The following is a 22,012-nucleotide window of genomic DNA, read 5'->3' on the forward strand; positions in this document are numbered from 1 at the left end:
AAGTGCGACTATAATGAAAGAAATGCTCGACTTTAATCAATGCAGACAGCAAGCAGGCTTCGAGAAGGGGTAGACAGCAAGCTGGCTTCGAGAAGACATCACAGCCACGCGATTAATCAGGTAATTGAGAACTCTTCAGAGTACAACAAAACCTTTTAAATGGCTTTCATATGCTATGAAAAGGCATTTGACTCAGTAGAGTTACCAAGAGTCTTAAAAGCATTACACTGTCAAGGAGAACTTGAAACAAGTGTGAATACCTTAGCCGATATCTACAAAAAACTTCACAGCTACCTTGTTTCTCCACAAGGAAAGAAAGAAAATTGTGACTGAGAAAAAGGTCAGGCAAGGAGATACAATATGTTTAATGTTGTTGCTGCATGCTTAGAAGTACTACATAAATGACTAGACTGCGAAGAAATAGGAATAAAGATTGACAGAGATTATTTCAGCAACTTACAGTTTGAAGATGACATTATGATCTCCTTATGGATATAAACTATGGATATAAACTGCAACAAATGACTGAAGACCTGAACAAGGAAAGTGTTAAAGTAGGAGTGGAGATAAATTTGCAAAAGACAAGGGTCATTCTTAACAGCCTGGCAAAAGAACAAGAATTCATGACTTGCAACCTGCCCCTATAATCTGTGCAACAGTATGTACAGACGGGTCCACTGTTAAAGGGAACACTTGCCTTCAGGGCATGTCAGGATATCGCTCTCTTGCAACAGCACAGTGACTTAGATTTGCATAAGACTACTGGTGGTTGACAGTTCCGACTCCCTTTGACAGACCAGTACCGTGCACGAACAACGTTTTCACATCCACTTGGAGTTAGAGGGCCAGTAAAATGAAAGGTGCTCATTCGAGTGTTCCCTTTAACAGTGGACCATACTGTACATCTAGGTTAATTAAAAATAGGGGAACCCATCCATGAAAAGAATATTCACTAAAGAATAAGGATGAGCTGGAGTGTATATGGCAGGCAATGACCAACAATTTACCAATGTCCATAAAATGAAAACTACACAATCTATCATTGCATTTTGCTGATACTAACACATAGGGCAGAAACTTGAAGGATAACAAAGAAAACCCAAGAAGTTAAGGACTATGCAACATTAGATGGAACGGAAAATGATAGGCGTGACATTACCAGACATAAAAACAGCAGGGTATCAATGAACAGATGTAGCCGATATTTTAGACATTAAGAGAAAAACAATTGACCTGGGCGGACCATGTAATGTAAAGGACAGACAACCAGTGGTCAGTTAGAGCAACAGGATGGGTACTAAGGGATGAAAAATGCAGCTGAGTCAGAGAGTTAGGTGGGGTGATGAAATTAGGAAATTTGCAGGCATAAAATGGAATAAGCTTACACAAGACAGGTTAAACAGGAGTTCATTGGGAGAGGCCTTTATCTTGCAGTGGACACAATATAGGCTGATAATGATGATGTTTCCATGTTTCTCTTTTACGGACAATGTTTCTTCACAGGGGAGCACTGCCATGTGTGCTGCTCCTAAGCTTCATCGGCTACTATCAACCCCGCCTTCATATCCCATTCCAGCATTCTGGGTGATCGTGTTTTTCCAAGATGGATGGGCCTGTCAGATAAGCTTTACTCAGGCTTTGAAGATCTCATGGCAGCTATAAATAACAAGTGAGTGGACGGGGTGTGTGGGGGGTTTCTGTTCTCTCTAATAATAATAATAATAATAATAATAATAATAATAATAATAATAATAATAATAATAATAATAATAATAATAATAATAATAATATCTGGGCTTTCATGTACCAAAGCCACGAAATGATTATGAGGCACGCCGTAGTGGAGGGCTCTGGAAAGTTTGACCAGCTGGTGTTCTTTAATGTGGTTTACTGTTCTTTTTGGATCCAACAATCTCCAAATAAACATACAGGTTATATGACCGGTAATGCCAATGGTGTGTTAAATTTTATAAAACAATTTCAAATCTGCCCCAAAAATGCTTGAAGCTCATGCCAACCTAGTAACTCGAATGCATACAAGGTCATGCTGTATGCTTTGTCAGTTCTATATATAACATTAAATGGGTACTGACACAAAATTCCATGGCTACAATAGACTGCAGGATTGATTCTCGTGAACTTGTGTATATCATCTACCAAATCTGAACAGCGAATACAGCTTGAAAGGTAATTTATATGAATTTTGAAGTTCGTGTGCCGAATCCAGCGCTATATGCCGCACTTTCAGTGTCAGTATCCCTTTAATTGATTGTACTATAACTAACGTCAAGGGCGAACAAATTTATTGAGTACAAGTTATTTGCCCCGTGTGATCACCCAGTAACTTGTTTCTATAAGCAAGGAAAACAGCAATCCTGCAGCAGCATATTTCGGAACAGTCCCCACTGGCATCAAGCTCTCGCAAGTTTCGTTACTATTCTCATTTGAAAAGAAATGACTATTAATCAATTTCAAACATTCACACACTTTTAGGAATAATTTATACAAAACATAGGCATTACAGAGTGTACACATGCCTCGAGTAAAATATAGCATTCAGAGTACTATTCAGATTGTCTCTTGTTATGTAGGTTTTTGAATTCATATAATATTAGGTGCTAAAACCACGACACGATTATGAGACACGCTGTAGTGGGGGTACCGGATCAATTTTAACCACCTGGGGTTCTTTAATATGCACCTAAACATAAGTGCATAGATGTTTAAGCATTTCACCTCCAACGAAACGTGGCCGCCGTGGTCAGGAATCAAACCCGCATCCTCAAGGTTAGCAAGGTTTTTTTATTCATGTTAAAATTCAGAGCCCGTGAGATTGTGAATCACTCTAATTACACATATTTCATAACTATGAAATAATTATGAGAAAGAAGCAAGGTACACAGGCACACAGTTACTTACCTACTACACAACATATTACATCAAACATTACTTGGTGCAAATCTGGGAGTGCTTTCATCTGTTTTTAGTAGCACTTGGTGCCATGTTCTTAAAGGAGTACTGACATGAATTTTAAATATTTTCGGATTGTTGCTCTAAATAAAAGCACTGGAGTCGAGAACCCTAAAAAGACCATTGTGGTGCCTCGGAATGTGTCGAATATATTATTAATACCTCTACCTTAAAAAAACACTTTCGGTTTCGATATCGAGGGGGCGGCTTCTCAGTGACGTGTCATGGCAGTGTGACGTCACAGGAAGACAGCAACTCGCGACATACTCGGCAGCACTATCATCTGTTCGTGGTGTACGTAAACAACGATGAGTGAATTGTCATCCAGCGACCCTGACAGTGATTTCTGCAATTTAGACTGCATGCAGGACACAGAATTCACACACTCAGTGGAACTGTGTTGACTCACTGGGATAATGTCCATTGCGGTGGGGATGGCTTGCAGATGCTCACCGACGAAAACTTTAAAATCAAAGTAAAGTGTTTTACACGTGTTGTCCGACTCCGGTGTGTGGAGAGCGTTAGCACTGCATACCAAGGAAACGTAAAGTGCTCCTTTTGCGGTGTCTCAAAATCATGTCAGCACTCCTTTAAGACTCTGGCTAACCCAGTTGATTTGCTTTTGTTTTTTTAAATATAGGAATATAATCAAGAGGAAAGGCCACGAGCATCACAACTATCTCACCTGTTGGCGGACATCTGAACTGTCCTGTGGTCAAGGAAAGAGAAGAAAAGGAAGGACAACACTAAAGGGCAAGGAAAACAAACATACACTTTGCACACTAGTAGATAAAAAAAATTAAGGTAGAAAGAAGGGAAAAAAAATGGCCTTAAAAGCTAATAAATAAACACATATATAAAACTCTGTACCACATTGTGGAATCACCTTGGTCATACTGAAGTGAGGTCAGCGTTGCACAGGAGAGCGCCATTATGCATATTGACCTGTTCTGGACGTTACTTTGACGCACACTTCACACGATGCATAAGTATGCAGAAGGGTCACGCTACTTGGCACACGCTGCATTTTCAGTCGGGAAACAAGGCAGCACACCTTAAAGGAACTGGTGCCCATGAGGTGCTCATGCTGCCATGTTGTCAGCACTACTTGAAGCACTTTGTTGACCAGCACAAAGCTGGTAATGCTCGGTAGGTCTAGGAATTTGTAGTCCAAGAAGGCACTGGCTATTAAAATTTGCGTCAGAATTTATGGTACTAGAGAAATTTAATCAACTACATAAGATTTAAAACAAACCAAATTGAATTACAGACATTTTGCTGTACTTGGGTATCTGCAGTGTTCTGCATTTTCAAATTAATCAGATTTTTTAGGGAAAAGAAAAAAAAACTCAGAAAATACAGAACCACACATATTTCCTAACATCTGCTAAGGCACGTTGTCAGGCTAGTTGGTTGGGAATCGTAATTCATATGGCGTAGCGCACCACGACAGGGACACAGAACAGGGACGCATACACACAGCGCTAACTTGCAGCTAATGGTTTTATTTGCACTCACACATGCCTTTTATACGATAGCAGTGGATCGATAAAACCGAGAGAACAACGTGTAAAGATACAGCACAGAGCCTGCACGTGTCATCACTAATCACAACAATTTGCACCTGCCAACGTCAAAGCGATGTTTCTAGATACATCTTTTCTTTAGCTGACAATGCTAAAGAAGGCAAGGCTATCGGATCGTTGCTAATAACGAACCTAATAATTTTGACGTGGTAGTTTCAGAAACGCTAACCATATTCACGACATAGTTATCTCCCCTAGTGCTGACGCATGAAGTACCTAAGGAAAACTTTATAATATTTTTAGACCTCGGGCTGTATTTTTCGCCAGCAGGAGTGTGCTGGAGCTATGAACCGCGAGGAAATAAACCGATTCTTCCGTTTACATCTGCTCACTCAACATTGGTAAAGCGTGCTCTGATCCATTCCTGTTTTCAAAATTCACTGATGAAGTCGTGTCACCACAGGCTTGATACAAGCTTGTCGGCCCAAGCTAAACAATAAGGTTGAGAGCTGGGCTAGTTGGTGACTGATCATTATACCTATATGGTTAGGTAGCGCACTTTGGATGGGGACAAAAAAACAGGAAGGAAAGTGCGCTACCTAACCATATAGGTATAATGACCAAGCTAAACGTTTAATAGATTTGGTTATCCCATGCGCCTGTTGAACGCCGTAACCGAAAATGTGAGCAGGAAGAGAAGGGCAAATGCCGGGGAGCAGGCAGCCACCAGCCAGTAAGGCACCCAACGTTGCTGTAGTGCCCTAAATGCATGCCATTTCGCATAATTTGCTAAGGATAGCGAGGAAGGCCGGTACAGACTTTGTTTTTTTCTGCTCCCAAATGATTACAAGGGATGTGCAAAAAGTAGGGATGGGCGAATAGCAAATTTGAGGTTCGAAGCGAATCCGAAGCGAATAGTGATTTGGTCAAATAATTTCGAATCGAATAGTTCGAATAGTATATAGCGCATATTATTATGAAAAATGAGTGTTTTTGTCATGACCCTTGCACAATATTTTTAAGAATTGGAACTAGGTATGAGCGAATGTCACTTTTTTGGTTTGAAATGAAGTGGAAGCAACCTTGAATGGTGTCAAGATTTGAATAGCAGTAGGGTGCAGGTTAGAAGTGGTACAATATGTTACAATTTAAAAATTACTATACTTAGCGCATATAAGCCCATATAACATGATTTAAACTTTAAAAAAAATAAATAATGTACGCTTAGCTTTGAAGTGTGGCTTTGCGGCAGTGCAGATTTCTCCTGTAAAGGTGGTTTCACGGTACAGCAACCTGATGCTGCAGTGAAACCACCTTTACAGGGGGTTATGTGCGGTCAAACATACATACTAGTATATTCGTTCATTTCGAATACTTCGAAATTTCGAATAATATAAATTTGTATCGAAGCGAATTCGAATACTGTAATATTCGTTCGAATATTCGAAACACCCGAATATTCGCCCATCCCTAGCAAAAAGGTTAATGCAGAGAGTAGCGGGAAGCGGGATTGTATGATCAAGCACTGGGAAAAATTTGTCAATTGCAGTCGAGGCATTGTGTATTGTATCCCTTTGACATGTGAATGCATATACATAGGCCAGACTGGAAGGTGTGTGAGCCAAGGACTTAGGGAACACCAGTAAAATGTAGAAAAAGCTGCATCTGGTCATTTGGGAATTCACTGTCAGAGGTGTGGTTGCGCCCCAAAGTTTCAAAACACGCGTATTCTCGATAGGGCCTGCGGCAGAATTACGCAGGAAATAATTGAAGCCTATGAAATCGAAAAAAGGAAAGAAAAATGTGTGAGTGTGCCTCCTTTAGCTTTGTCAGCTAAAGAAAAGATGTATCTGGAATCATCGCTTTGACGTTTGCGGGTGCAGATTGCTGTGATTAGTGATGACACGTGCAAGCTTTGTGCTGTATCTTTACATGTTCTTTCGGTTTTATTGATCCACTGCTATTGTATAAAAGGCATGTGTGATCACAAATAAAACCATTAGTTGCAAGTTAGCGCTGTGTGTGTGCGTCCCTCTTCTCTGTCCCTGTCGTACTGCTCTATGCCATATGAATTATGGTCTTAACATCTCCATGGTGTCAACTATGCGTAACACTTGTGGCAACATACATTAAATCTGCCAACATACTCAATAGTTAATACACGTACCTGCGGTTGAAGGACAGCTGCTTGAGTTTTTGCATCCTGCGTGGAGTCAAGTGTTGCAGAAAGCAGGTCTTTTTTTGCTGCCTCAGGCATGAGGGGCACAGTGGAATCCATCACATAGGTCCCAGGCTGCAGAGGCTGTGGAGCATGGGCCTCACCGGCGACCTCACATGCTGGTGCAGCTGCCACTGGCTGCAAGGGTACCACACCTGTTGCCTCTACCGTCGCTGTTCCGGAAGCTGATCCCACTGCAGAAGGGTACTGCATCACCTGTGTGGACTGGTAGCCCCATGAGTTGTTGGCATAAGATTGTAAGTTTGATGACTGTGGCACTGCAGCTTGAAATGCCAGCTGCTGCTGTGCATCAGCCTGGTCAGCACCACGGGCATAATAGCTTCCAGGGTAGGGCCCGTACATAGATGCCATTGGTGCACAATGATTGTCTCCAGATGCTGGTTGTTGGCCGGGTGTTGATGAACCCGGCTGCTGAGGGTTGTAACTTTGAGCATATGAAACGGGTGCCTGAATGCTGAGTGTGGATGGGTGTTGGCCATAGCCAAGTCCATAGTACACTGGCTGTGCAGCAAGAGATGTGGAGGATGCTGACGCATTGGGATAAGACTGGTAGGACATTCCTTGTTGGGCACCTTGCTGAGGGCTCATCACACTCTGGCCATAGGCGTACGTGTTGTTAGTGGAGGCCATGAAACTGGAGCTCTCAGGTGGCCGATGGCCTTCAGGGCCTTGTGACAGGAGGTTAGCATTGCGAAATGTATATGTCAGAGTAGATGCCGGGCTGGTTGGCAGGTTGTACATGCCTGATGGTGTGTACTCTGTGTAACTATGGTACTCTGGCATGGTTCCCATTGGTGTCCTTTCAACTGGCATAACAGCAGGGTGCCTGCCAGGTATGGCAGAATTCATACTAGATGCTACACTTGGTGCTGCCTCAGTATAACCTGCTGGATAGGCCACTGATGGGTTCGAAATGCCAGGCTGCAATGAGCTATTGACCGACATTTGAGACAGCTTGCCATATTTATCAGAACTTGAGAAGCTTTCAGAGAAAGGTGCTGTTGTGTAGGAACTAGGAATATAGCCATCACTCTGGGCAGAAAGCTGAGGAGAAGTCTGCTCAGATCCAAGTGGTGTGGGACGCACGCCCATACCCATTACATCTGCTGCTTTATCCGAGGCCTCAACAGTACCCTTTTCACTGCTCACTTGAGGTATGGCCTGTGGAGTTTGATAACCTGCATAACTGCTCGTTGAGTAGTAGGTGGAAGTGCCAGTTGTTTCTGCTGGAACTGGCATGCTTTGGCCTGTCATATATGGCAAGAAGTCCTTCAGCTTCATGCTTCCTGATGATGAACTAGGAAGGCCTCCTAGTTTCCCAGCTGAAAAAGACAAAAGTAAGCAAATTAAACACAGTGTGTCACAACTTCTCAAGCACAGTAATATGAAGTGCTGAAGCATAAATCATGCACAGCTACAGAAAAGATGAATGCAAAGCATTTTAGAGGCTCACACCTTTACGTGCTTGCGCTTCCAGCTGTAGTGCCCGCTCTTCATCCTGCACTTTGATGACACTGCGAAGCCTGGTCAGGAGCTTGCTCACATTTGTCTGCATCTTTTTATAGAACTCAACCCCTTTTTGGGTTTTAGCCACTAAATCTTCATAAGCTTCAAATGATGCAATCAACGATGCCACCATAGCGTCCCGCCTGCAGTGGGCACCAAGCATAGTGAGTAGGAATTATGCCTGTACACCCGACACAACGAAGTCTATTTATATGGTAACAGCTGGCTGAAAATATTCCAACTTGTGCATAAGCATTCTTGCTAAGTGTACATTAGAGAAACGCTTACTTCCCATGACCTCAAGCAACTATCCTAGAGATGTGGAGTTTTCAAAAAAAGCTTTAGATAGTATACTCTATATCTTGAACTACAGATATATGTATCAAACTAACTTGCGATCTCATTTCAGTTCGATACATCAGGGTTCAACTTTACCAATCAATAAAATGTATGCAGTGCTCACACCCTGCACTTTCTGAAGTCAACTTTTTTTTAGAAAGCAAAACGAGGGAGAAAAAGAAAACACTATAGAAGTAGATATAGAGATCCTACTTTATGCCAGTAAAACTAGGCATTCAACACAGCTAGGCATTCAACAAAATTATGCTCACCAATTGCTCTAAAATATGCATGGATTTTGGCTTTTTTTAAGTGTTTAGTGATTGCAATATACTAGTTCACATTATTGTGTAAATGGACACCTTCATGGCTTGCACTTGAAAGGGAGACTTTAGTCAAGCGCCGAAATGAACGAGGCACATGTTTTGATAGCAGTATTGTGAACTCTGTAAATGCACGTAGTTCAGCATACTAAGCATTATACAGAGCTGCTGAAAATGGTCCCACCGTGTAGGAAATGACACTTCATGTTTACTTATAATTACACTGAAAGTTTAATGTCACTGGCACAATGCTCTTGAAGCCATTCACTCAATAAAGGCCTCTACTGCAGCCTTGGAATATAAATAAAAGATACCTTCATTATCTTCTCGTTTATAAGCAGAAAATTATCATATGGAGCAAATGTGGCTAGTCCTGATAATGATCAATTCTGTTATGCCCTTAGGTTATTTAATGCGGCCATCGTATTTCTAGCCTAGTGAGCTGTGAACAAGACGCAAATCACTTTATTCAGTAGTCGTCTGTATTTACTATTACTAATTCAAGACATTTTCAGTCAGAACTCCTCTCCTGAGCTATATAATTGTGACCCCAAGAGAGAGAGCAAGGACATCAGAAATGCAGATAGGTTAACCTGAGGTCCTCTAGCCTGGTCAGAGGGAAGAGGGCAAAAAAGATGAGAAAGGGTGACAGGCATAGCACAGCTGACCTATGGGACAGGTTTCTTCAAAAAGAGCCAGACTGCTGCCACTACACTAATTATCACTTTATTTTCTGGTGATTTAACCCATTTTCATTAACAGGGATGACCAAATGCTTGCAGTCATTTGAACTGAGCCTACTAAAAGTTCCACAACATCAGCACTGAAGCATGCCTGGCATTGCATTTGATCAGTATTCAACAGCTTGGCACCCACTAGGTTTCTGTACTTCATGCTTTAAAGGGACTGACAACCAATTTTTTGGGCACTTGTTTTCTTTAGTGCAACAGAAAGCATAGCAGAGTCTAATCATGGAATGGTTGGCAGAAAATGCCGCAAAACATTTTTTATCATAATTTTCTATCTGCAGCACCAACAAAGTCATACAGGCAACACATGTTGCAAGCAGTGGTGAGCATAATAACAGTTTGTGTTCGTGCGCTGCGGTTCGCTGCACATGATGGCAGGCTGCGCACATGCGCCATGGCTTGGCATGGCTCCACTAGTTGCCGTGAAGGTAACACCGCTTCTCAGCATCAACTCCTTTTACTTCTTTATAAGCACAGAATAAAGCGAGGATGCCTAATAATATACAGACTGTAATTTTAAGCCCCAATTGCGCTGCTCCTAAACAACAGACTACATAGTAAGTACTGCAATCCGAACAACTCATTAATGCAGTACCAAGGCTTGTCCACCAAGCGACGTATTGCACCATTTTTTGTGACTTTCAACCGCAACTTAAAAATACAAATCCTATTCAAATGTGAAAAGAATGCTCGATTCTGTATATATAATTTACTGTCTTTCCACTTCCACCATTGTCTTGTGACACGTCTTGGCCGGTTGGCAGCCCCTGTAAAAAATTTCAAAGGCCAACTCCAGCGATTTTTTAAGGTCAATGGTTCTCAATAAAATTCGCTGGGTACATTCCGTCGCACGTTTCTGTCATTTATGCCAAATTACAGGCTGCAGAGCTACGCAGATTCTTTACAAATGAATTTTGTTTATTGTCCCAGCTCTGCCACCTGGTTTCCCACAATTACTGGCAACATTGTTTGAGTGACGTCATTTAGGGTAAAGTGACGGAAGTGATGGAACCGAGGTGCCACTACAGCATCTGCTATCCACAAGGCTCGTGTGTGTCAGGCCAGCGCTTTGTTGGTTGTGCGTGCGAATTTCAATTCCTTGTGGGCGTGCGTGCGAGGGGTGGCAAATCGTGTTGCGTTGTGGGCTGCACACGATTCCCCGTATCCCTTAACAGTCACAAAACACTCGCAGCTAACGATTATCCTTCATCTCGATACCAGAGTGTTTTAGCTAGAAGTGCCAGTTTACCACATGGAAAGAAGGGTAATACCGTACCAACTGAAGAGTGCATGTGTGAAAATTACCGTACAGAAACACTTTCCGTAACCTATACAGGGTCCACCGTGACCAGGCCTATCCGTATAAGGTAAGCTGCGCGTCGTGCGAAAGGTGGCTCGTACTCGGCTTATATTAAATTTCATCGAGCCTACTGACACGACGTCAAGCGCCGCTATCCACAAACTTATGCACTCTTCTTTATGCAAACTTACAGTTGTCAGAGGAAGCAACACTTAACAACGGTAGGATAGAAATTCCTAGAAGGGCTTAACTCTCATTGGTTTTTGTTGTGTATGTACTACCATATCGGATGGATTCAAGAGCCCCCTTAGAAACGTTTATACCTGCTGGCTGGAGTGTATTGAACTTGTGAATAAGGTATGACTCTGTGTATGGCTCTGTATACTAGAGTGAAACTAATACTAGTTTCACTCTAGTACTAAATTTACCATGTACCATTCTCATTGTGAAATTAACTTCCTAGACACAACGGTATCTATTGAAACAGGAAAATTAAAGACAATGCTTTATAGAAAACGAACAGACAGCCAACAATACCTAGATTACACAAGTCATCACCCGTGACACTGCAAACAAAGGATATTTGTCGGACAGACAAGGCATATAAGAAGGATCTATAGTGACGACGGTGACTACGTTCACCACTTAAGCAACCTAAAGGAAACATTAGTTGAAAGAAATTACCCACAAGATGCTCTAAACAAGGCCTACAACGAAGCATGCAAACTAGATAGGAAATCAACACTAGCTAAAACAGCCCTCGTAGCACAGCCCAACCACCCCGCCAGAATTTATAACTAAATACTCAAATGCGCTCCCAAACATAAATAATATCCTCCATAAGTATTATCCAATACTGGCAAGCAACGAGCGCCTTACAAAAGCGTTTCCTGAAATACCAAAGGTTGTATATCGCCACAATAAGAATATTAAGGACGTGTTAGTGCATGCAAAAGTAAACCCTCATTCTACTGCCCACATAACACCTTGTTCTCGTCCAAGATGTAAGACTTGCAAACACCTTCAAGATGACATTACAATTAAAGGCACCAAAAGTGATTACGACTATCATATAAAATCTAGTTTCACCTGCACTAGTTCAAACGTGATCTCCATGATTGAATGTTCATATTGTCACAAACGGTACATTGGCAAAACGGGACAGCCTGTAAATGTTAAACGGGCACTGCGCGGACACGGCAAAGAAACTACCGAAAGCAGTGGCACAGCATTTTAATGTAGCACGTCACAACTTCGACGATCTCAAACTTTACAAACTTGAGTCAAACTTCCGGCCCCCAGGAGAGAAAATATACAGAGTCATACCTTATTCACAAGTTCAATACACTCCAGCCAGCAGGTATAAACATTTCTAAGGGGGCTCTTGAATCCATCCTATATGGTACATACACAACGAAAACCAATCAGAGTTAAGCCCTTCTTCTAGGAATTTCTAACCTACCATTATTAAGTACTGCTTCCTCTGAAAACCATAATTCAGCAAAATCCCCCCCCTTTCTTTCTCTCAATTTTTTTTCACGCAATACCTCTTTCCTTTTGACTCACCCAATTCGTCACGGTGGCCTCTCCCCTGCCAACACCCCCACCCCCGCTTTCGCAGTTGCCCTCTCTAGCTCCTTTGTTTGGATTGGAGGAGAGGGTATGAAGCACATCCACACAAGCTCTAAGGAAATCATTTCCAGCCTTGAAGAAGACAAGTCCACTTGGCGAAACGTCGGCTCGAGCACACACACCGTTGACAGATTTTTTTCAGTACTGTCAAGGCAGCGAGACATATGTATACGGGGCCTACGAGAGCTGATGAGTCACTGTGAAAAATCTTTAGACACTGTTGATACTTTACAAAGTACTACGCATTTCAAGTTAACAAGAGAACCTGTGTAGAGTGAGCCTCTATATAGAGCTTATAAACACCCTCAGATCATCCCTGCACTGATAAAGCCTATACAGTGGAAGTTTTTCAAATAAATCTAATTCTTAGGGTGACTAAAGGTTATGCAACTTGGCACAATGCCTTTTATTGGATACGCTTTCATTCCTACTTGTGCCAGGGTGTGCACGCGGACACATGAATAACATGAGCACAATTCACTGCATTCAAGTTCATTATAACGAAATTCCACTCTACAACTAACCTTTTCAGGATATCAGAGGCAGCTTTCCGTGTTTCTGCAAATCGAGCATTGGCCTGTGTCAAAGCTTTCAGGATGTTGTCTTGTGCTGTCAAGTTCTGCTCCAAAAGTGACACCTCTTGATCATGCTTTTTCAGTTCGGCTGCGAAAAATGCCTGGACATAAAAATAAAATTTGCTAGTGTCATATTATATTCCCACACTGTATGAAGACAATCCTGTTGTGAGTCGTCAAGGCGGTCTAGTTGGTTTGAATCACTTATAATCATATTACATACCTGAAGATCTTCACCCTTGTTCCTCGTTACAATTTGCCTGGTGATGTCATCTTTTTGAAGGGCATCCCTCAAGTGTGAATGTAGCATCTGCCTCTGCTTCTTCATCTCTTCAACTTTGTCCAGCAGGTGAGAGAGCTCCTTCACCACAGCTTCATTGTTGGGCACTAAAGGAAAGTTTAAAATAAAACTCAAAGGTCACAGCACAACATACTTATGGCACTTGACCATTCTGCCACATAAGAAACCAACTCTGTACACTTACAGACAATGTAGCATGTCCACTGAAATGCCACAACATATATTTTTGCAGCCTAGCTCGTGATGTGTCAAGTTGTAAGTGTGAGATGCTTTTAGCCATCAAAACAAGCATGAATCTCAAATTCTACAGTGATCAACATGGTGAGCAGCACAGATGATGGAACTAGACACAGGAGCCACATTTCCTCTGATATGTGTTATTCAATGTCTGAATAAACTACAGTAAAACTTGTTATTTCTGCCCTCTTTAATTCGGGAAATCGGATTATTTGGACTTGCTCTATGGTCACGGCAAGCATATGCATTGTTTAATGGAATCAAACTCTCGTTAATTTGGTTCAATTTGGCCGCAACACGGTTAGTTAAGACGATCTTTGTAGGGAACTGAGTGCAAAGCGCCACAAATGTGCGATGCAAAAGCGAAAACGACGTTCTCATCCAATTGAAACGAGGCAGCGCAGTCCGCATGCCATCACCATTAGAGCGAATCATATGGTAATGACAGGAAAGCCAAAATGCTTCATGCCTATTTGTGTTTACCACTGCATCAGTAGCGGGCCTTCAGAAAAGCATGGTCACCATCCATATTCATGCTGTTCGCGACCAAGGCTTCAGTGGCTGCGGCAAACCAGTTTCGTTTTTACTCGGTGCACATGAACTGCATGGGTGATATTGATGATCGCAGAGGTAGCAACTGCGGTTTCGTCCGCAGCAGCTGCGACAAACAGTAGTTTCGTTTTTGTCGCATGCCTTCAGAACTGCGCGTCGCCATCCATGACTGTGCACCAGTGAGCTAGGTTTCTTCTGCAGCAGCTGCGGCAAACAGTATTTTCCTCTTGATTTGGCACGTGCAGGTCGCACGTGCCTTCAGAACTATGTGCATGCGATCTTTGATCATGTCGCCAGCAACCACAGTTTCATCCGTAGTGGATGCGGTGCACAGCAGTTTCATTTTGACTCTGTGTAGGTGGTGCATGTGCCTTCAGAACTGGGTGGAGGCTATGATCGCATCAGTGGCGATCATGGTTTCATCCGCAGCGGATACGGTACTCTGTAGCTTCATTTTGACTCAGTGCAATGTACATGTAATGTCACAAAACTCAAACATGATGGAAGGTGTTGAAGACGAAGAGCATTTTAGCCACGGTATGCATGCTGGCATAATACTTGCCTACTATATGAAGGAATGATCTACAGTAGACTCTCAGTAAACGCAAATCTGTTAAACAGAACTGCTGCTTAAATGGAACAACTGAATCTGATATGATTGGTTTCGTACATGAATTCTGCACCCCTGTTCATCTCTCAGTAAACGGAACTCCTGTTAAATGGAACACATTTTCCTGGTCCCTCTAGGTTCCGTTTAACGAGAGTCTACTGTATTGCAGGTTGTTTTGCCGGCGAGAAAATTGTCACGTGGTGGTTTTGGTAGCGGCGGCCCGTGATGAGGGAGGGGCGCATAGCATGTTTAGGATTAATTAATACACAAGGGTCTTGCGCTGCAGTCAAATTGTGAAGGAAGTTGAGAGATAACGAGAAGTGTGGGCAGTATTACACTGCTCTTATACAAAATAAAAACAGGATTTGTATATTCATGCAGAAAACAAAAGTGTATTAAGGTAACAGACATTTTTTTCATTGTTTTCTTGACACACACTATAATTCAGCATTCAGTTAATTCAGACATTTTTTCTGGTCCCGTGAAATCCAAATTACCAAGCTTTTACTGTACTAGACAATATTTGAACTTTAGTGCATTACACACAGAATTGCACCTACGATGGCTGGAGACACATTACGTGCTGTAGCCTGTAGATATTTAGTAACACTGACAAACGTGTTTTTTTTTTTTTTTAAATGAACAGCTTCAATGAATATGAGCAAAAACCTGCCATACAAAAAAAAAAAGAAAGGAAAGTTTAACTAGTTAAACTTTTTTAACTAGTTAACTGGCTGGCTTTCCCCAACCAGTTATCATTAGACATGGGCATAGGTCGGCAAAGTCACTCATGAGTCGACTCACTCCAACTGACATTGAGCCGTGAGCACGGTGTTAGAATAGGTTAGGTGTACCGACGTTCCGCCTCCGCCGCGCGGCCTCCTCGCCGAACATGGGGACGCGCTTCGCGTTTTTTCCGACAGGTTGCGCTGGGTGTATCGAGGCTTCAGGTCAGCCGCTTCAACTGGGGCCGCGTCACTTACAAAGCTGCATTTGCGTTAACTCTTCAACTGCTGGCCGTTCCTTTTTTATCAGGGTAACCGCACATATCAATCTGATTTGAAGGTAAATGCACAACATCAAGAAATTCAGTGGCGGTAGCCAACAGATGGAAATACATAGGAAATATAGCTTCTGCGAACAGCGATAATGACTTTACAGGTGAACACGAATTTCAAAAATATTTTAGCTCGTGCACAAATAATGCCACCGTGGCAAATTGATTGAGGCTGCCGCGACAAAGTGGGTTAATAATAAGATCTGGTGTTTTACGTCCCAAAACCACGATATGATTATGAGAGACGCCGTAGTGGAGGGCTCCGGAAATTTCTACCATCTGGTGTTCTTTAACGTACACTGACATCGCACAGGCCTCTGCCATTTCGCCTCAACCGAAATGCGACCGCTGCGGCCCGAAACGAACCCGCGACAACGGAACACCGTGCCCGCGACCTTCGGGTCAGCAGCCGAGCACCTTAGCCACTAGTCCACCGTGGCGGACCCGAACTGGGTTAATTAGTCAAAAAGAAAAAGGTATTCCCTGAAAAAGAAAGGGGGGTGAGGGGGGTTGACGTCTTTCTATATGATGCTTGTAAGAAGAAAGCAACACATTTGACAATGGTAGGTTAGAAATTCCTTTCATGGGTTGTCGTTGTGCATGCACCATATCGCATGGATTCAAGCAGCCGCCCACGGTGTTAGTTGTTCAGCCGCCTTTGCAACGTTTACACGTGCTGGCTGGCGCGTGGTAGTGAAGGTTAACGTCCGTTTACCGACCAATCCATCATGAATCACCATGTGCCATTCTGATTCTGCCTCTCGTTATTCGTCACAGACATGCTGTTTGTTACAGTAGCAGAAGTAGAACTTTGTGCCCTGCTCTGGGTGCACAAACGTGAAGTGGTCGTGCCCGTTTCCTTTTCAGCGTCCTAACCATTTGCTTTCCAGTTTCTTCTTTCGGGAATGACAGACTGACAGGAATTGAGAGTGACACCATATTCCGTGACGTCACTGTCTGACCCGTTAAAACCAACATGCTTAACCAGACGAGGCCCCATTCGTGCACATACGTTCGCCAGTCGAAACGTCTGCCGCCTAAATGCTAGCCTATTTGAAATAGCTTATCCTTGTTCATCGTGTCCTTATTTACACAACTTATATTGTCCAGATGGGCAAGAAGTGCTTTTTGCGACGATGCCTCTCGGGCTACAAATTGTGCACGGAGAAAATTTGCTTTTTCGCTGCTCCGAAGGATAGTGACCGCTTGAAAATGTGGCCACTGCTATTCCACGGGAAAATCGCGAGTTGCAAACAACAAATTTTGTTTGTGAAAAACATTTTGATGGGCGATTTGTCACCAAATCATGGGAAGCGCTATTTAAAAGGAAACGTTCTTGTGAGGAAACATTCTTTCGTATCATTCAGCCGCACCATACAATACTCGAGCTAAAGCAACTTTTTCAGGCAAAAATATGTAAAATTCGTAGATCGTGCCAATACTGTGATAAATTCTTGGCCCACTATAACTTATATCTTTCAGTCTATTTATTTTGAATATGTCAAAGAGCGGCTTCGTAGTCATCGGCCACAAGCTGTCGCCCACTTCATTGCATTCTCTTTCAATCCTGTATTTTCCGACGTGGGAGCGGCGCGTCACCTGCTAGTGCACGCCCCGAAAGACCTAAATAGAGTTATTTTATTTCATTACATCAAAGCATCCGTCTTCTCGCAAATGTTTACGGAATTTGCAAATAAGCGGTTCGTTAGTAAAAGATTCTGAAGGCTCACTTGATCTCATATATGCGAAATACCCCTTACACATGATACCTGCTCTTTATATGATGCTGACCGCAAATACATTAATTAATCTTTCGAGAGCAAATGAAGGGTGAATTCAACACGCGTCACGCAACTGCAGATTTACGTTTGTAGACAAATGCGGGCACGATCGCCTAAACCACGGTGTTGCCGAGGCCGAAGGTGGTGTTTATGAGCTTCATGCCGCGTGCCGAACCGTCATGCATAAAACACTAAGTCTTTATATCTAACTTATGTATATGATATTACAATGCCACACAATCCTCACAGGGCCTTGCGATATTGCTAAACACGCTAAAACACCGAATGTTAGAAGCGTCAGGTTTGTGCTGGGTATAGCCAGATGGCCACCTTCCCGCGCGCGCCTCCTTTCGGCAAGAAAGGGAAAGAGGTCCCCGATTTCTCCTCATTCCAATGCGCCGTCGCTCCACCTAAACTATTCTAACACCTTGGCCGTGAGTCTGAGTGAGTCCAGGTGAGTAAAATTTTGGTGAGTGAGTCCGAGTGACCCCAAGCCCAAAATATATTTCATCAGTGAGTCTGAGTGTGCTCCACATTTCTTGCCGACCTATAGTGCTATCTATTCAACTTCAGCACTACTATCAGCCTTATGTCGGCTCACATTTATACTCGCATACTTCAACGCACTAGTGTTCATACGCCAACTCAGTCTTTATAGGTCAGAGGCGTGAGTTACGAAAGCGGAGGGGGGGAGGTACCTTGACCTCCCCTCCCGGCAAATTCTTTCACGGCAAGTTCTTGATAAAAATATCTCGTGTGAGTCACCTCTTTCAATAAAAATGTCCTTACTGGATTGCAACCACTGATAACTCGTATTTGAAAATACGAGATCAAAAGGCGCCAAGTAGAGCACCAATACTGGTGTTAAAGAGCATTGACACCTTGATCAAAAAAGCTAACTATATGCTAACGAACTCATGAGTCGACTCACTCAGACACAGATCGAGCTAAGAGTCTGAGCGAGTCCGAGTGATTAATATTGTGGTGAGCTCGAGTCCGATTGAGTCTGAGTGATGAATACTGTGGTGAGCTTGAATCCGAGTGAGTCCAGTTGAGAAAAATTTCAGTGAGTCTGAGTGAGTTCGGCTGGGGAAAATTTTGGTGATTCTAAGTCCGAGTGACCGCAAAACCATTTCATGAGCGAGTCTGAGTGAGTGCCATATTTCTCGCCGACCTATGGACATAGGTGAATATTAAAATATTAGTATTCGCTTCACCTTGAATTTTAGCATTCAGCGTTTTTAAAGTATTCCAAGTGAACGAATGTACATATTTTTCTACACTTAACCCACCTGAAGAGATAGTTTCATGGCAGCACAGGCATGTTGGCCATGAAGTCACACCTCAAGGTGAAGCTTGCATACTACCCCCTGGCCTTTTTAACTTCTATAGCTGTTGGAGTGCATAATGTGTACAAACTATGGCATATTTTAAAACGGATTATGTTTTACCACGTATAACTGCCACCCCCTTCACAACCGGCAAAAAAAAGGTCTGTGGATATAACTTGCAGTTAATAATTGTACACATTTCGGACCCTGTGCCTGGCTCAATTTTTCAGGCATGTTCACACACAATATCGTCAAAAATGGCAGCTGAGAAGATGGTGCCATTCAGCTAGATTGTACCCCATTATCTCGCTTTTGTTCCTGGGGTCGTTTATGGCTTCCTGAGCTATATGGCCACTGCAAATAGATTTGCATTTACACTGCATTGAACTGTAGCTTTGGTGGTGGACATGCAGCACAGCAGCACAGTTTAGGCCTAACAGCCAAAGTAGGCGTGGCAGTGGCCTGTTGTGGGATATTTGCCACTTATCAGTGACTGGGCCCAAGATAATGCACGCAGTCTGAATTCAAGATTGCAGAAGTGGAAAGTACGGGTTTAGCTTACATAGAAAGCATAGCACAACCGAGCATACATGGACTGAGTCATGCAATTAGGCTGCACTTCACAGGATTGCGATGATCCACAAGTGAATCCCACTATTCAAACTATTCGATTTGAATTTCTTAAATACTATAATTACTATACTTGCTTTGACATTGCTTAGAACAAAAATATTTATATTCACACAAGCCTAGTCATCACTTTCAAAGTCAATTAAAATGAAACTGCAAACTTGTTCTGGCACATTCCTCATGTCATGTTCTCGCAAAACCCTAGTCCTGTTTGAATAAACTTCATATACATGCCCATGTAAATACCTATGTACTTTGACACTAACTTATAGGATGAATTTCACAAAACTTGTACTAGTCTGAGTATTACTACTAAGCAGATGTGCTTTGAGTGCCGATCACCTTCAGTAGCAAAGCAAAAATACAGTAGAACCTGAGTCGAGTCGAGTCGAAAAAACTTTATTGCGAGGGAATTCAGGACCGCCCAGGCCCCCTGGGTCCCCGCGCGACCCCACCACACTCAAACGTTCATGTCTAATAAGTCCATGACGTTGGCAGCCCGGCGGGCGGCGATCTTCTGCCTTGCCGGGTCCGTGGAGCGTAGCGAGGTCTCCCAGTCCTCCCAGGTCTTGAGTGGCACCGACCCGCCGGGAGGAGGAGAAGACGGACAGGCCAGGAGAATGTGGGTTAGGTTTGCCCTCGGTGCATTGCACAGAGGGCAGGAAGGTGGGGTGGGTCGGTAGTGGGAGAGGAGGGAGGGGGTAGGTAAAGGTCCGCGTTTGCAGACGGCGCCATAGGTGCTGTTCCCTGGTAGTAAGGGAAGTGTGGGGGGGTGGGTATATTTGCCTTTCAGCACGAGCATTTGCAGTGAGCTCAGCAAAGGTACACGCACGCTCCTTCGAGAAAACCCTCCATGAGGTCCACCTGTGCCCGGTTTCTCGACCCTCGGGCTAAAGAATCGGCGGCCTCATTGCCAGGGTTTCCCGAATGCGCGGGCACCCAGATGAGCTCAGCGCTGCGGGAGGAAGGGGGGTTCTGGGTCAGCATGTGGAACGTGGTAGGGTGAACTCTGCCCCTAGCATAATTTAACAATGCAGTTTTTGAATCACTGAGGATGTAGGTCGCATTGGAACTGCCGAGCGCTAGCGCAATAGCGATCTCTTCTGCTTCTTCTGGTTTTGTTCCATGAGGTAATTCTTTTATTAATGGAGGGGTGTTCGGTGTGTAGGCCACCGCTGTGGCTCCGTGCTGATCGCATGCAGCATCCACCCAGATAGCATCCCGTTCCCCGCCGTACGCTTTATGGAGAGTTTCTGCTCTGGCTTTCCGTCGCTCGCTGTTTCGGTCGGGGTGCATGTTACGGGGGAGCGGTCGAACACAGAATGTTTCGCGAATTTCCTTGGGTAGGGACTTCAGGGAATCATGATTGGCGGGGATGCGAATTTGGAGCTTTGAAAGTATGAGTGATACGATTACGGCTCGTACGTATTTCGAGGTGATACAAATTTTCCTGTGTCCCTGGCCAAGGTCCATTAGCCTGCAGTGTGCTAGAACACAGTTGTTGGGAACCGATTTTTACCCTGAAACGTTCAATACAAACGTACGCTACTGCGCAGGTACGAACAGCTGTTGCCCGCGCTGCCGCAGAAGACACAGCAGTCACATGCCCACCCAGAAACCCTAGTACGGGCATGCTCGCTGCACTGTTGGGTTGTCAGCATCACCCATCAGCGGCATGTCATATCCTCCGAGATAGTGTGCACGATTGGAGGCCCTAATCTACCTTCTTATGACTTCCCTTTTAGATTACAGATGGCGTTGGCATCACTTTTAAAGACGATAGTCTTTCTTGGGATACTTGAACACAGAAATTTTGGTCTGTCTGTCTTTCTGTCACACGATTCAGCCACCCGGCCAAAGTTTAAGCACTTGCTGAACGCCCAGCCATCTTGAACTCGTAGCTGCGTTCATACTTGGGAACATTGTCGATCAAAAAGCAAATATTACGCATATCTGAGGCGCAACATCAATACGTAAGTATTAGGTGGTGTGTTCCTTTACTAGAAAATACATAGATACGTAACTCTAAAGACCCTAGTGTTTCTTAGGCTGAAAATGCGACACTATGCACGAAAAAGCCCCCTGCCGACGATATGGTGCTGCCACCTGGCAGTGGCCCTGGGTTCTGCACAAGCTCATGTTTCCCAACGCCACTGCCGGATGGCGTCCATATCTCACGCAGCACCTCCTCTATTTTATCAATGCCAACCAGATGCGGCCGATTCAACATAGAGGAGGCGCTGTCTGAGGCAAAGCAAAACATAAATGGCAGAAGACTATAGTCTTTCGACGACATTTGCAGCGAAGCACACAGATACGCGGCCAATTTTTTTTTTATGCATTGATGCATGTTG

General features: G+C 43.6%; 1 protein-coding gene across 2 annotated transcripts in view; it reads right to left on the reverse strand.

Annotated features, from left to right (window-relative positions):
• The window catches only part of LOC119379358 (tyrosine-protein phosphatase non-receptor type 23), a 94,330-nt gene that overhangs the window by 26,476 nt on the left and 45,842 nt on the right, over positions 1-22,012 (reverse strand). Inside the window, exons 13-17 of one of the 2 annotated variants that reach the window (XM_037648664.2) lie at positions 13,383-13,546; positions 13,109-13,260; positions 8,191-8,384; positions 6,664-8,057; positions 3,656-3,679 (exon numbers count right to left, since the gene is read on the reverse strand). In XM_037648664.2, the coding sequence (XP_037504592.1) occupies positions 3,656-3,679; positions 6,664-8,057; positions 8,191-8,384; positions 13,109-13,260; positions 13,383-13,546 (1,928 nt within the window). The remainder of the gene's footprint in view (positions 1-3,655; positions 3,680-6,663; positions 8,058-8,190; positions 8,385-13,108; positions 13,261-13,382; positions 13,547-22,012) is intronic. The other variant, XM_037648666.2, reaches the window with a different exon arrangement.

The sequence above is a fragment of the Rhipicephalus sanguineus genome, chromosome 1, assembly GCF_013339695.2.
Source record: "Rhipicephalus sanguineus isolate Rsan-2018 chromosome 1, BIME_Rsan_1.4, whole genome shotgun sequence".
Taxonomy (NCBI): Eukaryota; Metazoa; Arthropoda; class Arachnida; order Ixodida; family Ixodidae; genus Rhipicephalus; species Rhipicephalus sanguineus.